The sequence below is a fragment of the Equus caballus genome, chromosome X (genome assembly GCF_041296265.1).
Source record: "Equus caballus isolate H_3958 breed thoroughbred chromosome X, TB-T2T, whole genome shotgun sequence".
Taxonomy (NCBI): Eukaryota; Metazoa; Chordata; class Mammalia; order Perissodactyla; family Equidae; genus Equus; species Equus caballus.
In genome coordinates, this window is record NC_091715.1 from 127,851 (window position 1) to 144,466 (window position 16,616).

Consider the following 16,616-nt stretch of genomic DNA (forward strand, 5'->3'; position numbering starts at 1 on the left):
CAAACAATTCGTGTGACTCGCTTTATGGCGACATTCACTTTGTTGTGGGGGCCTGGAGCCGAGCCCGCCGTGTCGCCGGGGTCTGGCTGTGTGCTGAGGGAAGGAAGGCAGACGCAAAAAGCCACACACGGTACGCATCTGTTTACATAAGATGTCCAGGATACTCGAACCTACAGAGACAGGAAGTGGATTAGCAGGGGGTGGGGCAGGGGGATGACAGCTAAAGGGTACAGGGTTTCTTTTAGGGGTGACAAAAACGTCCTCCAGTTGACTACGGTGACGGCTGCACAACTCCGGGCATACGCTGCGTTGTGCTGAGTTGTACATTTGAAATGGGTGAACTGTGGCCCGAGAGTTCTATGTCAATAAAGCTGTTCCAACAAGAAAAGAGGACAAGCCCTAAAAACGGCAATCAAAAGGGAGCACGTGAGCCGTTCAGCAGGCGGGACAGAACCTGCTCACAACACACGTGGACGGAGGGTCAGCATCCAGAACAGGAAGAGACATTCCAGAGGGGAGGGCGGGGACGAAGAAAGAGAGAGAAAGCACCCCGGAGGCACAAGGGCAAAGGGGACTGTGGGCCCACCGGCACCCACCCTAGACAAGGAGAGACACGGGGCGGGAGGGCGCAGAGGAAGGCCCAGGCCGGACCTCGGGGGATCAGTTGCTTAAAAAACGCAAAGGTGAACGCTGCTCCATCTGGGAGGGCAACGACACACAGGCGCGTCTGTCTTCTTCAATATTCGGCACAAACGTTAATACAGAGTCTGCACTGTGTTTCAGATCCTGAAAACAGAACACAAGCACCAACCCGTGAACGTGGTGCTGCCCAGAGGCCGCCCGCGGGGCACCCACCTTGGCCACCTTGCCCATGTCCTCCATGGTGGCTCTCTCGTGCGGGAACTGGGCAAAGGTCCGCTCAATCTTGGCGATGACGGCATCGACGTTCACCGTCCCCTGCGGACGGCCTCGGGGGAAGTAGAAGGTGGGGATGCTCTGGCTGCTGGCTGGCGGCAGGGGCTCCTCCTTCTTCGTCTGGACCTGAGAAATGAGACAGGTGGTGAGGACTTGGGAACGGGAAACACCGTCCTCACATGAACCCGTAACAGACAGGGGCGGCACCGTTCTCAAAGTGAGCGCACGGGGCCGCGGAACCCCAATGTGCACAGAACGCCAGACGATCCTGGGGGCCAACTCCAGCCACGAGGCCACCCACACCCGAAAGGTCACACACCACAAGGGAGCGTCACGTACCACTGACCCACACTGCTGAGCCTCCCCCAGCCCTGCCTCAGTGTGACCCCGCAACAGCGACAGCTGACGGCCCAGGCTGCCCGGGAGGCCGGCGCAGGTCCTTGCGGGGAAACTGCCCCGCGGTCCTCCTGGGGTCAGGGTCCTCCAGGCGGGCCGTCAACGGTGCTCGCTCACAGCCAGGACAGGTGTGGCCTCTCTTTGGAGCCCACACCTGCAGTCGCTGGTTCCCACGTGTGCCTCCCGGAGAATGGGACATACGTCTGTCACCTGACCTGGGATGGCCCTCCGGGAAAGGATCTGGCCCTGCGGCCTCTTGCTCGCCAGAATGCGGAACGGCAGCTGAGCCACCCCAAGTGAAGCCAGCACCTTCAGCAACAACGACCTCGGAGAAGTTTGACCTCCTGACACACTTTCCAAGACACAGTGGTGTCGGGACGTGCCCTCGGGGATTCAGGGAGCTGACCTGCTGTGGGGCTGTCGTTACAGGCGGAAGGGGGGACTCTGTATATAAAACACAGTTGTTTAAAATGCCCCCAAGCAGAAAGAGGCTGTTCAGTGGACCCGGTTAAGGAATGACTGCCGAAAGTCGGCCCCGGGCCGGGTCTGCAGCACCGTGGGGGGAGAGGCTCTGAGCCTCCTCTGAGGCTGAGGCCATGAGGCTCGCTGTTCCCGCCACAGCGGGCACGGTCGCCCAGCAGGACTCAGCAGCGTCTCCACGCTGACTCAGGAGAGGCCTTCTGGGGCCAGAAACAGCTCCTGGGAGCCGGGTCGTAGACGGCCGCCGAGGACCAGGCACCCGGTTGTCCTCGACGGGCAGTGACAGGGAGGCACAGTCCGGCCCGTGGACGCAGCTCCGGTCCACACCCTGCATTCTCTATGGCTGGGGACACGAGGCCACAGTCTCAAGAGTCAGGAACAGCCCAGCGTCCTACCTGGGAAGGAGTGGACTAAGGAGCACAAACCCAATGCCTGAGGCCACGGGGGCTGATGGGGCCGGGAGTGGGCGGACGGTCAGGAGAGTGCACTGTGAGGGTCCCCAAGTCAACAAGGTCTGGGGAACCCGATGCACACGGGACACCACGGGACCACATAGGACCTGCAGACCCTGAGCGTGCAGGAGACACACACACAACACAGCAGGCCGAGGAAACGCCACAGAGGGTTCAGGGCGGGCCCAGTGACCGGGCACAGTGTGGTTCTTACCCAGAGCAACAGCAGTGCCAGCAGGCCCAGACGCCCAGTTGGAGGGGTCCCGTCCATGCGCCACGGGGCACTCACATGTCAGCCACCCTCCCCAAGGCCGAGTGACAGAGCACAGCTCACGCAGCCACCGCCTCATGCCACAGGGACCAGGGGCTGGAACACCAGGTACCAACAGCACTACCAATTTGCCACCAGGACACACAGTCAACACGGCTCCACACTGAAACTTGTGGGTGTCCTACACATCTTGTCCTGCAACGAGGGCCTCTTCCCAACCCAGCTGCAGCCTCTGGGACCGGCTAGCGTCCTCCTCAGTCCATCAGTCCATCTCAGGGACGGCCCCGTGTTCTCTCAGTCACGTCTCAGGATGGCCCCATGTCCCCTTCAGTCACGTCTCGGGACGGCCCCATGTCCCCTTCAGTCACGTCTTGGGATGGCCCCTCGTCCCCCTCAGTCACATCTCAGGATGGCCCCATGTCCCCTTCAGTCACGTCTCAGGACGGCCCCGCATCCCCTTCAGTCACGTCTCAGGATGGCCCCACATCCCCTTCAGTCACGTCTCAGGACGGCCCCGCGTCCCCTCAGTCACATCTCGGGACGGCCCTGCATCCCCTCACTCATGTCCCGGGTCGGTCCCTCGTCCCCCTCACTCACGTCTCGGGAGGGGCCCACGTCCCCCTCAGTCATGTGTCGGGACGGCCCTGCATCCCCTCAGTCACGTCTCGGGACGGCCCCATGTCCCCTTCAGTCACGTCTTGGGATGGCCCCTTGTCCCCCTCAGTCACGTCTCGGGACGGCCCCATGTCCCCTTCAGTCACGTCTTGGGACGGCCTCTCGTCCCCCTCAGTCACGTCTCGGGACGGCCCTGCATCCCCTCAGTCACGTCTCGGGACGGCCCCATGTCCCCTTCAGTCACGTCTTGGGACGGCCTCTCGTCCCCCTCAGTCACGTCTCGGGACGGCCCTGCATCCCCTCACTCACATCCTGGGACGGTCCCTCATCCCCCTCATTCACGTCTCGGAGTGGCCCACATCCCACTCAGTCACCTCTCGGGATGGCCCCGCGTCCCCTCAGTCACGTCTCGGGACGGCCTTGCATCCTCTCAGTCACGTCCCGGGACGCCCTGTGTCCCTGTCTGTTTTCCCTCCAGCGCTAGGAGGAGGAGTCACTTGTAAATGCTTCCTGTCCTGCCCCACTGACGTGACCCACAGACGGCAGCAACACGTCCAGAGGTGTTGCTGTCGTGAGTCTGCTGTACTGGGGGGCTATGGGGAGAGCCTGCAGACGCACGACAATGAGCCCAGTGATCACAACAGGGCAAATAAAACAGTCAGGGGTTGGACGCAGGGTCACCTCAGTGCTGAGAGCCGAGAGGCAGGTGTGGACGGCGTGGCGATCAGAAAGGAGAGGCTGCAAAGGGCGGCCCTGAGGTTCCGGCACCTATTGCAGGCCGGCTGTGCTGAGCGAGGCGGGTCTGCCATGGACGGTGGGAAGCACGAGGACCACACTGCGGACTGAGCCTCAGAGCAGAGGCTGGACGATGACCTCGGGCCCACCCTTCACGAGACTCGGGCCGAGTCAGCACCCAGGGACACAGGCTGATCCCCCTCCTCCCAGCCCGGGATGTCCTGTTCCACGGGGATTGGGTTACAGCGTCAGAATCGCTGAGTCCTGATGTGACAGCCCTGCACAGCAGCACTGGGCCAAAACCACACCCACCGTGGCCCAGGGACAGGCGGGAGGGGAAGCCACACCCAGAGCTGCCTCCTTGGAAGGAGAGGGTTCGGTTCAACAGACCTGCTGGGGGTGCCCAGGATTCGCTTTCAGGAAGATAACTTTTCCCCTCGATTTCTGAACAAAGACTGAGGGTCGTTTTTCGGTTTTTAAATTTTTTGTGAGGAAGATTGTTACTGAGCTAACATCTGTGCCAATCTTCTTCTACTTCATATGAGGGAGGCCGCCTCAGCGTGACTTCACGAGCGGTGCCAGGTCTGCGCCTGGGATCCGAACCCACAAACCCCAGGCCACCGAAGTGGAGCCTGGAAACTTAACTGCTGTGCCCCTAAATGCCTACGTTTACTTCCCCTGTGGCGGTGGTTCCGTTTTCCCATCTTTCTCTTTTCCTCTCTCCGGCGAGGCCGAATGAATTGCGAGCCCAATGCCCTGAGCTGTCGGCCACAGTCGCTGCGCTTGTACCTTTGTGCGAGACCGTGTTGGTGTTTCCTGAGCACCGACCACATCTTCCCATGCGCCATCTCACTCAACTGCCGCGTTCAGGACAATCTGTGACTGACGTGCCACCAGCATCCCGTATTCACGGTGGGGAAACTGAGGCACCAGGAGTCTGGCGCTCCAGGCAGAGGGCAGGGCACCTACACTGTGGGGTGGCTGCCCCTGGGCAGGTTCTGGAGCCGTTGTCAGCCATGTGCCTTCTCCCCAGTCCACGGCTGGGCTGACACAGACCCCTGGGTTGCTCAGTCACAGGGACGTCGTTCCCTGCTGGTCAGCGCTAGGCGGCCACGCTCCTGGTCACCTGGGAAAGGACGAGGAAGAGGGATGACAGCACTGCTACGCCTCCATGCAGACCCACTGCTCGGCCTCTCGCCTACGACCAGGTGTGATTCCTGAAAACGAGGTTGCTGTCACCGTGGCTTCTGCCAGACCCATTACACGGTTAATATTCAGGCCGGTCCTGAGAAAAGGACTTTGACAAAATGGACAGAACGTGACAAAGAACCTAAATCAAATCTTCCTGCGTCTGTCAGTGCACAGCAATCCACCACGAGGCTCACCCTGGCCCCCCTGGCTGGCCGAGCGTCCCCGTGGGCGCCCTCCTCCACCTGGATGGCCACAGGCAAACTCCAGCTGGCGACGGTGTGATGCTGACTCCACCACACGAAGCCCTGAGAGCAGCGGGGCGGGCTCACTGGGGCGTCCTGGACATGTGGTGTCAGGCCCTGTGTCGCTCACGCCCACTATCCGTCCCCCCTCCTGTGGAGACACAGGGACATTTCCTGCCCAAGGGCTGCCAAGCGACAGCTCTGGAACCTCGCCGGACACTCACGAGGAAGTCTGTCTTCATCTGCACAAGTCACGCGCGGCGACCAGACCTCCTCATGAATCCGCAGTCTACGCAGACGTGAATCCGGGCTGGGATCCGTGAGGAAGGCTGTGCCCTGGGGTCCTGGCAGCTCTGCCTGGGGAAGTAACGTGGCCTTTGTGCCCTGGTGACCTCGCAGTGACCTGGCCGCCAGCACGCGTGAGGGGAGGGCGGGAGGCCAGCAGGCCCCTTTGTGGAGCAACCGCAGCAGCGAGTGCTCGTGGCTCCTGTCCCGGGCGCGAGGATACACGCAAGCACCTCCTGAGGGAGCTTCGGGGGCCTGGTGTCCCTGGTGCTGGTGTCTGCACACACCACAGTCCTGAAGGTGGGCGGTCCCCACCACGGGCTGGGCACCTGTCCCGCGTTGTTTAAAGGTGAGCGAGCACAAGAAGCTTACAAAGGCCCTGATCTGAACGGGAGCACAGGGACGCGGCCCGCATGGCATGGCCTCAGCACCGCCAGAGTGTGGCTCGTCCACGTGCTCCTGCGGGAGGAGCTCCGGGGGCCACCAGCATCTCCGACACTGCCTTCCCTCCTGCCCCGTCAGCAGAGGGCGCCGTCAAACTGAGGTTCCGCCATCTGGGGGAACCAAAACACCACATGGGCATCATGCTCCACCCCCACCGTACTCTGAACCGGGTGGAGCATCTCCTCATTTGTCTAAAAGGCAAGGACACCGTCTTTCCTGCCCCTTCTCTGCTCCACGCTGTGCCGTCATTTCTGTTCCTCCTCTGACCGTTCCCAGGGCGGCACGTGTCTTAGGCTTTGTGAGTTTTGCCCTGCGTCCCCAGGCCCCACGTCTTTTTATTTACTTTGCGCCGTCTGTCACCACGCGGGAGTTTTCAGATCACGTTTGTAGTCGGCTTCACTCTCTCGCTGGTCTAACAGATGGTCCAAGGCAACGCTGGGAGCTACTTTATGACATCTGAGCACGTGCCCTGTGCTCGCGAATTCAGAACAACAGGCACCACGGGGACAACGTCTGAGGTCTGTACAGTGGCCGATCGACCCTCCCACGGCCCTGCTGGGCGGGGAGGCCTCGGAGAACAAGAGAGGCCAGAGGTACAGACAAGGACATGGGGGGCCAGGTCCAAGGAGGATGGACACCGGGCCCCCGTGACGCAGGCCCGGCCGCAGTCCAGGAGGGGGAAGCTGATGGGCCACCCGGGCAGAGGGGCCAGCCTGGGCCAAGGGCACGGGGAGCCCCAGGTCCTGTGTGGGCCTCGCAAGGGGCCAAAGCCGTGCGTCAGCAGCGAGTTCACCAAACCTCTGCGGGTGGAGACACACCGACGCGTCTTCCGAAGCTGCAAAGACTGAGCGGGTCGCTCTAGGAGGCAGTATTCACACCGCACGGGGTGAACCACATCTGATGGTTTCTACCCGCTTCCTGAGCACGTGGGGCAGAGATTTCCACGACGGCGATGGCAGCGGCTCAGTCACCTATTCCTCCTTCTTCACGCCCCACCGTCTGCTGGTCCGCTTGTCTCCAGGGGCAGGAACAGGAAGGGGATGGGGCCCGACAGCCAAACAGGTCTCCCAGACGGGGCTGGTGGGGAAGGGCCTGCTGGTCGCGATGCAGACACACACACACGCGCACGCACATGCGTGAGGCCCCCATGCCCAGGGTTGCCACGCGAGGGCCTGTCTCTGCCTCAGCTCGTGTGTCTGTTCCTGGGGGTGGACGCGCGGCTTGCCGATCTCCAGGAAACCCTCACCTCATGCAGCAGCCCGGGTCCTTCTGACCCTGGAACACAGCAGAGCTCCTGTCTTCCTCTGCTCCGGGCCCTGAGGCCTCACCTCGAGGGCACACGCGTGGCTCCATGAGACATGACCTTCTGGATGGCAGCACGGGACGGGCAGAGGGACACGAGCGAGCTTACTGCCTCAGGAGCTTGACCATGGTGGAGGGAGGGCGCCCACATGGGCTGCGCAGTGAGAGACGGCCTCCTGTGGTCAGAGCCATGCGGACGGGGGGAATTTGGCAGACGGAGGGAGGGAGGAAGGGAGGCAGCTACAAACTTAGGGGCAAAGACACAACCACAGGTCTTTGGTGCTCTTGACAGCGCTCTGCAGACACCCCGCATGGCCACACTGGCTGCCGCCAGCAGGAGGGCTTCCCTTGAGGGCACCACACGTCCCTTCCACCAACACGCTGGTACAGGAGGACGGTCCCCTGGGTCAGGAGTTTGAGAACCACTGCACCACAGCTCCCTGGGGGACAGCGGGTGTGTGGAGGCGTCAACGACTGCCCCTGTCACTGCCCACCTCAGGGCCTTTGTGCCTACTGTTCCCAGGCACCCCACAAACACTGCCTTACCTCATCTAAGACCATGATCAGATCCCACCTGCCACTAGCATGTCATCAACAGACAACACAACACCCCCCACCTGAGCCCACTCCCACCTGCCGTCCCCTCACACCAACCGTCACCCCAGGTCACAAGGTCATCCCTGACATGCCACACATCCCACCCCACCTGCCGCCCCCTCATAGTAACCGTTACCCCAGGTCACAAGGTCATCCCCGACAGACCAGACCACACATCCCACCCCACCTGCCGCCCCCTCATAGTAACCATCACACCAGGTCACAAGGTCATCCTACACACCACACATCCCACCCCACCTGCCGCCCCCTCACAGGAACCTCACCCCAGGTCACGAGGTCATCCCTGACAGAACACACATCCCACCCCACCTGCCGCCCCCTCACAGGAACCTCACCCCAGGTCACGAGGTCATCCCTGACAGAACACACATCCCACCACACCTGCTGCCCCTTCACAGGTACTGTCACCCCAGTCAGGCTCTGCAGGCTTTTCTGTCACCCCAACTAGAAGGTGCAGCTACCCTCCAGTGCCTGGCACAGAGCAGGCCCCCAACAATATGCAGTGATGGAACGCACATCCCAAAGAGCTCCCCTGAAAGGAAAACACCTTCCGCTTTGTTTGGAAAGCTGCTACCTCAGAGAACTTGGCCACGTGACTCTGTTTCCCTCTGTCCACAGTGAGTCTCTCCCAGCCCGGAACCTTCCATGTCTCTCACACTCACGGGGAACCAAGCGTCTCCCGCCAACTCACTCCCTGAGGCACAGCGCAACACTGGATGACCCAGCTCTGGTGCTGGGCTTGCAGCATCGACTCAGGGAGAGGTAAATGCTAACACGTGTGCTCTTTCTGTGGCCCTGTCAACACCCAGGGGCCCAGACCAGCCCTTCTGAGGAAGGCAGCTGGAAATGCTGGGGAGAGCACTTGACAAACATCTTCCTGAGTGCCTCACGGACTGGCAAGGGAGGAAGGACTCTCAGGGCACGGACGCTGGGAAGGGGCACCCAGCGAGGCCAGGAGAGGCTGGACAGGCGCTGCCCTCAGGGAGTGCACTCAAGGGGGTGAAGTGACCGTCGCCTCACAGTGTTGCAGAGCTCGGGGACAGGAGGCCACATCCAGCATCCTCGACGGAGGCTGCCCCCTGAGCGGGATCCCGGGGGCGGCCCCTGCAGCGAGAAGAATGAACTGGCAACAAATCCCCACCAACCTCCGACCCCAGGAAGGAAAGGACAATCACAGGCCTGGAAGCTGGTGCTGCGTCAAGGGGCTGGGGGCGGGGGGTGGTGGCGAAGCTCCCGAGTCAAGTGTGCAAACCAAATGTACATCCTGTGCCTGGTCCCCAAACCCTCCAGCCGACGACGTCAGGCTGCCGCAGATCAGCAGTGCCCGGAAGCAGCAAGATGCGCTGAGGGGAACCATCCTCAACTCGGGACTCAGAAAACGCCCCAAGTTCCAAGGAAAGTGAGGCGTTCATGATCAAAACGCACAAACACACATGGAAGGAAGGCACCATGGGGGAGAGCCGGCAAGCAGGGAGCAGCCGGGCTGGCGAAGGCTCCGGACTCTGGCGTCGTTGAGAATGAGAGCCGACACGCTTCACATATCAAGACAGGGAGAGGCTTGAAGATGCAAGAGTGAGGAGACTTAAGACAGCCCCAAATAAAACGTCCAGAAGAACAGGAAACACACTTGCTTTCTGGGTTGGAGAGCAGAGCAGCACAGCTGGGAGGGACTCGTGCTCCGGGAGGGAGGAGACGCAGGTGCTGAGCCTGCAGCTGCAGAGCTGGAGACACATCCTGAGACCCGAGGCCCAAGGAACCCCAAGCAGGAGTCCTTGGAGCCACCCACACTGCACACCGGACGACGAGACTGGACAACACCCAAGACAGCGGCAGAGCCTCAGAACCTGCCACAAGGAGACGGAACGGAACAGAAAAGGGGACCGTCTCCAAAGGAGCGACCCAGGAGCCCTGCAGCCAGCTTCTCGACAGAAATGCAGGGCCAGAGCTGGAGGAGAGCGGCTGCCCTTTCGCCCAAACGCCACCTCCAGGGAGGTGTCTGCCACACGAGACCAACACGGAGACAGTTTGAGACCAAAACGGAAGAGAAGACGCTGGTCCAGGATGTGCGGGGGACCGTGCGTCAGGCAGAAGCCAAGTGCTCCTGACGCAGGTCGGAGATGCAGGAAAGGGGCGTATGGGGGGCAAATCTCAACATGCTGACTGTGTGAATCATCATAAGAAGGTGATTTTATTTCTTTTTAAAAACCCTCTGAAGGCAACAACAGCAGTGTAAAATGAATGGGGTCGTGGAATGGAAGTGTCTGAGAGTTTTGGTTTTTTTTCTTGAGGAAGATTAGCCCTGAGCATCTGCCGATCCTCCTCTTTTTGCTGAGGAAGACTGGCCCTGAGCTAACATCCGTGCCCATCTTCCTCTACTTTATATGTGGGATGCCTACCGCAGCATGGCGGGCCAAGTGGTGCCATGTCTGCACCCGGGATCTGAACTGGTGAACCCCAGGCTGCCGAAGCAGAATGTGCGCACTTAACTGCTGCGCCACCGGGCCGGCCCCCATCTGAGTGTTTTGAGCTGGAGGGCAAAGGTATTAATTTTTCACCTGGAAAAATCCAGTAGTGGCCATTTCTAGGATGAGCAGTCAGCTAGGCGCAAGGGAATACTCCAAAGTGGGAGAGGAAAAGACAAAGAGGAGGCAAGACAGGACGGGACGAAAATACACCAAGATGGACGAACAGTCATAACACGTGGAAACAGACAAACGGCACAGTTCAAAGATGAAGATCAGAAGGAAAAAGAGAATCGTGTCTATTTAGAAGAGACCCACATAAGACGTAAGGGCGCAGAGGGTGAACATTTCAAAAGACGGAAAAGGGTCGAGGGGCCGTGGGGTGGCTGGACTGACGTGCGCACAGGAGGCGGAGGTGTGGACAGTACTAGAGAGAGACAGGGACCGTGTCAGGCCAGGCGACCAGGGGAAACGACGCGCCTCAGAGCTGGCCGACACCGGCCCCAGGAGCCCCACACGGACACGGCAGACGCTGCAGGGAAAAGCAGAGGTCCAGCCCCCAGGGAGGCCGGGCCCAGCTCCCCGGAGCGATGACGGAGCTGACCGGACAACGAGAAACAAACAGCCTGCTGCGGACACGGGAGATTTACAAGTTTAATCTCCGGGACAGAAATAGATGCGGCCCCAGCACAGCTGCAGCTCTCACATTCTTTTCCAACACAGAGGGTGCCCGTTGGGGGCTGGCCGCCTCCTCGGCTGCAAAACAGGTCTCAGCAGGTCCTGCAGGGACCGTGGGGCGTGTGCCCCGACCTCCAGGGGACGCGGCCAGATGACTGGGATGAACAAAAGTGGCAAAAACACACACATGTGTGTGTGAAAGGAGAGTCCTAAAGTACGGCTCAGGCCTCTTAAAAAATGACAACCAGCCGACCAGGGGGCACTCGGGTCCCCAAGCCTCTCGCCTGGGCTCCCACCCGCCCCATGCGGGCCCCCTGCAGCCCCGATCAAGGGGCACCGCCTCACGGACAGCTATTTCTGTAGAGGGCCCCGGCAGCCTGCTCCCTGACTCGACCCCACTCCTGGGACCTCAGACTCACCCGCGGGCCTCCCAGAACACACAGTGGGGCTGAGCGGTGCCCCCACGACCAAAATCCAAGCCCTGGGATAAAGCAAAGGCATCTCTTTTCCTGCAGAAAGGTATGGGGGAGCCCAGCAGAAATCCGTCCAGCTGTGTCTCTGGGGTCACACCTCCCAACACCAGCCTCGGATGGTCAGGTCCCAGAGGGGTCAGAGGGCACGTGCTGGGACATCGGATGGGTCCCTCCGACTCCAACGGGCCAGGACAGGGCACAGGTGGCAGAATGAGAGCAGGCCAGGCAGGGACGCTGGGCCGGGGCAGCCAAGCCCAGCAGCGTCCTGGGCGGCCCTGTCTGAGACCGGATGCAGCAGCGAGGCCGGCACGGGGCCCTGGACGGGGCCAGGGAGCTCAGGGGGGCGGCCTGTGGATTCCAGGTGAGCCCAGGCCCCAAAGATGCTGCCGCCCAACAGGAGGCCCGCGTGGGCCGTGAGCTTTCTCCTCGGCTCCCGTGGACCGTCCACGCCAGCTGGCAGGAGGTGCGCTAACTAAACGCGCGAACAACACTGCACGCCGACAGATGGGAGCCAGGGGTCAAAGTTTAACACAGGGGAGCCAAAGACAGCAACAGGGGAGCCAGGCCCTGCACACGGGTTTGTGCAAAGGCTCTCCCTCCAGCACAGGAGGGGCCGGGCTCACTGTGGAGGCTGCTGGGCTGGCCGCGCTCACAGGAGGGAGCAGAGCTGGGTCCCCAACACTGACGCAGACAGGGGAGCCCGGCTGAGTGGGGTCCCCGGCCTGGACACTGACTGTCAGCTCGGCTCTGCACCTGCCCCACAGGACGGGCTCCCATGGGGGCGTGCGTGTGGCTCTGGAGTGGCCTGTGAGGGGAGCCTGCATCCACAGCTGAGTGGACAGAGGGGCCGCTTCCGGCTGCCGGGGTCCTGGGAATGTGGATCAAAGCGGGTATTCATGACCCCTCCTGCAGGGTACTGTGACCCCACCCACACTGTGACCCGCTCGGCCTGGGACCTGCTTGGCCTGTGACCCCAGAGTGTGACCCACTTGCCATCTGGGACGGGCAGAGCTGGAAGGCCAGGCTGTCACCCCAGGGAGGGGAGGTCAGCTCAGAGTCCAGGACTGTCCCCAGGGGGTGGCCACACTGGGGTCTGGAATGACGCTCAGCGGGGTCTGTGTGCCCACCTGAAGGACCCTGCAGGGAGGCTGGACGGCGTGTCCGGGCCCACAGCAAGGTGACAGAGTGGAGGAGCGTGGGGGGCAGAGGCGCCCGTCAACTGCGCCTGAGCCTGTGTGTGGAGAGCGGGCGATGGGACCCCCGGGGTACGGGACGCTCAGGACCCCTTCCAGCGGGGCGAGCCGAGCACATCCTGGGCCTGAGGGAGCCTGTGGTGACCACCGGGAGTCAGCGCTGCTCGGCGCCCAGAAGGCCCGAGAATCCCTGGGCAGGGCAGGTGGGTGGACATGGGAGGCGGGAGCAGGGATGGCTCCACTGTGGACGGCACAGCCGCACCCCAGGGTCCTCTGCTCCGGGCCAGGGGGCCACTGAGCGGGTGGCGTGGCCGTCAGGCTGAAGCACCACCCCCCTCCCTCCACCCCCAGCCTCTCCCAAAGACGTTTGCTGACCCCCCAAGGCTGTGTCCCGAATCGTCCCGCCAACATCCTGGGGTGAAAGGAGCCAGGAGAACTCTCCTTCTGCTCCCCCCACAACCCCCATGAGAAAGACCCGGTGGTCCACCGCCTGCGGCCCAGGGAGCACTCACGTTACGCAATGCACATCGTCACGGCTGAGAAACAAGGTTGAGACATGTTTTCTGTGAAGGGAAACAACTTCCCGTGAAATGAATTCATAAAGTTTGATTCCCAAAGAGTGATTTTCATTTGATAAGCAGCAGCCCTAAAGCAATGCAGACTTTCCTGCATGGGCTCTGCGGGGAGCTGGGCCCCCAGGCACGACCATCCTGGGCGAGGCTGGAGGGATTTCCGGGTCTCCCACACAGCCCAGCGGACCGTCAGGAGAAACCCTAACTGCCCCACACCTGTCTTCCTATTGTCAAAGCAGGACCAGTGTGGGGCAGATGCCACTCCTGGGTCTCCAAATGCAGGCACTTTCCTTAAAATCTCGGGACAGACTCACACCTTCCCCAGCTGCAGACAAAACTTCCGAAGTTGGAAGACACAAGACAGGAAAAATTCCCAAGCTGTGTAAAAGCTGAGATATGATCCCAGAAAAACTCCCATTAAAATATCAGCAGAAAGCAGGTCTTTTTTTCCCCCAGATGGCCCGGTCTGATTGGATGTCATTGTTTTTGGCCACAACAGGACATTAAGTCCTGGCCTGGATAAAACGTGCGGGTGTCTAACTGCAAGAGGCGAGGCGTTCAGGGGCAGGAGCCCCGGCCCCACGCCCTGTGGCCCTGCCCCCAGCACCGGCCCGGAGCTGAGGAGAGGACAAGATCTCCCACGGAGACCCCTCGAGTCACAGACAGACTCTGGGGATCACGGGCTGTCTGATGCTTCCAAACGACTGGGTCCCTCAAACTAACTCGTAACACGTCCAAGGTGTAGACACAGCAGGTCTTACTCCTCTGAGCACACACAACCATGGAGAGGGTGTCTACACGCCAACTACTCACTATCAGCACCGAGCCATCCACTTGCCCGGCCCATGTGTGCAGATCCCCACAGCCCAGTAAACACCATGTGGCCGAGAAGACCAGGCGTCCCACAGGGCCGTGTCATCACGGAGACGGCCGTGACCATGGGCCAGGCTTCCCCCCGGGACCACACGGTCAGGCCCCCACCCGAGCTGGAACCTCTCCCCGCGCCGGGGGCTTGCGTACTGGCCGCACCGCGGCACCTGCCGCCAAAACTCCAGCAACGGGCGCGCTCTTAGGAGCTCTCCCAGCGACTTCACGTGGAACCTGCGCACCCTGCACGGGTGGGTGCGAGCAGCCCCTGTCCCCCCCCACACCAGGGAGGGACTCAGGAGGGACCCGGGTGGGCCTGGGGGTGACATGCGGCAGACCTGGACCTGCTGGAAGGCCTTGAGCCTCTTCTTGAAGCGGGAGGGCAGCACGAAGTCGCAGCCGCGGGCCAGCGAGGCCAGCTCCTGCCTCAGGTCGGGGTCCTGGCGCAGCGACAGTTCGCGGAGCCGCATGTCGGCTCGCGTGGGCCGCCGGGGCCCGGGCCAGGCACCTCGCTCTCGCTCTTGCTCTCGGGGCTGGGCCTGGCCGGGGCCTGCGGGCTCGGGGCGGCAGCTGCGCCCGGCAGGACGGTCGGGGCGGCCGGGCTCAGCGCGCTCCATGCGTCGCCGGCCAGGCGCTGTGGGGGCCGGCCCAGGCGGCGCGCATTCCACAGGCTGAGGAGGGCACATGGCTGCAGGAGGGGTGGCGGGCCACCCCTCCCGCGGGCGGGCGGGCGGGCGGCGGCTGTGCAGGCGGGAGCGGACAGCCGGACAGGCGGCGCGCCCTGACCGAGCAGCTCTCTCTGCGCGGCTGCTGAGGGCGCGGGAGGCCGTGCAGGGGGCGGCGTCTGCAGGGACCCCAGCTGCGGCTCAGTGCGGACGCACAGGGCACAAACAGGTCAGCAAGGACAGCCGATCTGGGGCCGATCTTGGGCCGCCTGCCAGCGCTCGCACAGCGGGGAGGTGGCGCTCTCCCCAGAAGCAAAGCCTGCCCGCCCGCCCGCGACTAAAGGGGCCCAGATACAGCCAAGCAGCTGTTCCCTCCCTGAAAATGCGCTGGGAATAAAGGGGTCTGCCCGCCCCAGCTTCCCCTGCTCGTTAGGGGCTGAGAAAACATACTGAAGCTGCAAAGGACACTGGAAAGTTTTCTTTTCAAAACTCAGGTGGGGGGGTGAGTATTCTGGCTTCTGCAGTCTTGGTGCCGGTTCCACACGACAAGGTAGAATGTCAGGACAGGGCAGAAAGTACCACAACGTACAAGGTAACAATATGGAACCCAACGACAGCGTGGAACATCACGACAAAGTACCAAGTAACCAGAACGTCCAAAATAACGACAGTGCACGAAGTACCGACAGGGCAGAATGTAACCACAACGCAGAATGTAGCGCTAACACACACCGTAAGGTAGGAGCCGGTCACATAAACGCCAACAGGGCAGCAGACAGCAGGTGCACTGAGGATGCGGCCGGCGGACACACGGACCCCGGCACCTCTGCCTGCTCCCGCAGGAAGGGCCGAGGCTGCAGTGGGGGCTGAGTCGACTGCCTGGGCCCACGCCGGGTGCTGCGGGCACGGAGCCTGGGGGAGGCGCTGCCTCCTGAAGCCCAGACGGCTTCTGGGAGAATCTCTCAGGAGGAACCCACCGTGGACGCACCTGCAGCAGCAGGGCAGGACCGCGGGGCCCGGCCCGCACCAACCCACACCCATAGGAACCAAAATGCCGGAGGATGTGAGGCGGGTGGGAACACGGCGTCCCTGAGGGTCCCCCTCCCGCCCCGGCCAGGCCTTTGGAGCAGAGGGGCCCAGAGAGCGTGCGGCTCTGCTGCGGGTGGCAGGACACAGGACTGGCGTGTGCGGGCCACACACCCCCGTCTTCTGTGACACAAGCCTCTGGCACTGGCCGGCCTCCAGACACCCCTCCCAGGCCTTCCCCCTTCCCGCCCAGAGGGAAGCCGGCCCGGGTGGCCCCACTGCACGGAGGGGGCAGCGCCTCACGCACTCCAGACGCCCCCTGGGGCCCGCTCACCCTGACCCTCGGCCCTTGGCCCCCGGCCACCTGGGCTGCGTCCTGGCCCACAGGGCACGGTCTCCCCTGCAGATCAGTGTGATCACTGGCTCCCCGCTCCGCTTCCACCTTCTAACCCCGACCCCGGGAGCAAGAAGGGGGTTTCATCTGTCACTGCTTCTCCCTCCTCCGTCGGGCATCCTCCCTCCCTCCTCCCACCGAAGTTTATGAGTGTCCACTGCAAGCCCGGCACGGCAGCCACACACGTGGACAGCGGGCCAGCCCTGTGCGCATGGAGAGCTCAGCCCCACGCACAGTGGGGAGTTTGTGCTGCAGAAAAAAGCAAACCCACAAACACAGGAGTCCCGAGAATAAGCCCTGGCAGCCCCGAGCAGCCCCACGCGGCGGGAGGCCCTGGGCT

The 16,616-nt window shown here is 62.3% G+C and overlaps 1 protein-coding gene across 3 annotated transcripts in view; it reads right to left on the reverse strand.

The window, feature by feature from the left end:
- Window positions 1–16,616, reverse strand: part of PPP2R3B (protein phosphatase 2 regulatory subunit B''beta) — a 52,393-nt gene that overhangs the window by 23,204 nt on the left and 12,573 nt on the right. Inside the window, exons 1-2 of one of the 3 annotated variants that reach the window (XM_023633852.2) lie at window positions 14,530–15,118; window positions 856–1,041 (exon numbers count right to left, since the gene is read on the reverse strand). In XM_023633852.2, coding sequence (XP_023489620.1) covers window positions 856–1,041; window positions 14,530–14,877 — 534 coding nt within the window. In that variant the 5' untranslated portion in view covers window positions 14,878–15,118. Of the gene's footprint in view, window positions 1–855; window positions 1,042–14,529; window positions 15,119–16,616 lie in introns of those variants that run through there. The other 2 variants (XM_070257818.1, XM_023633853.2) reach the window with 2 other exon arrangements.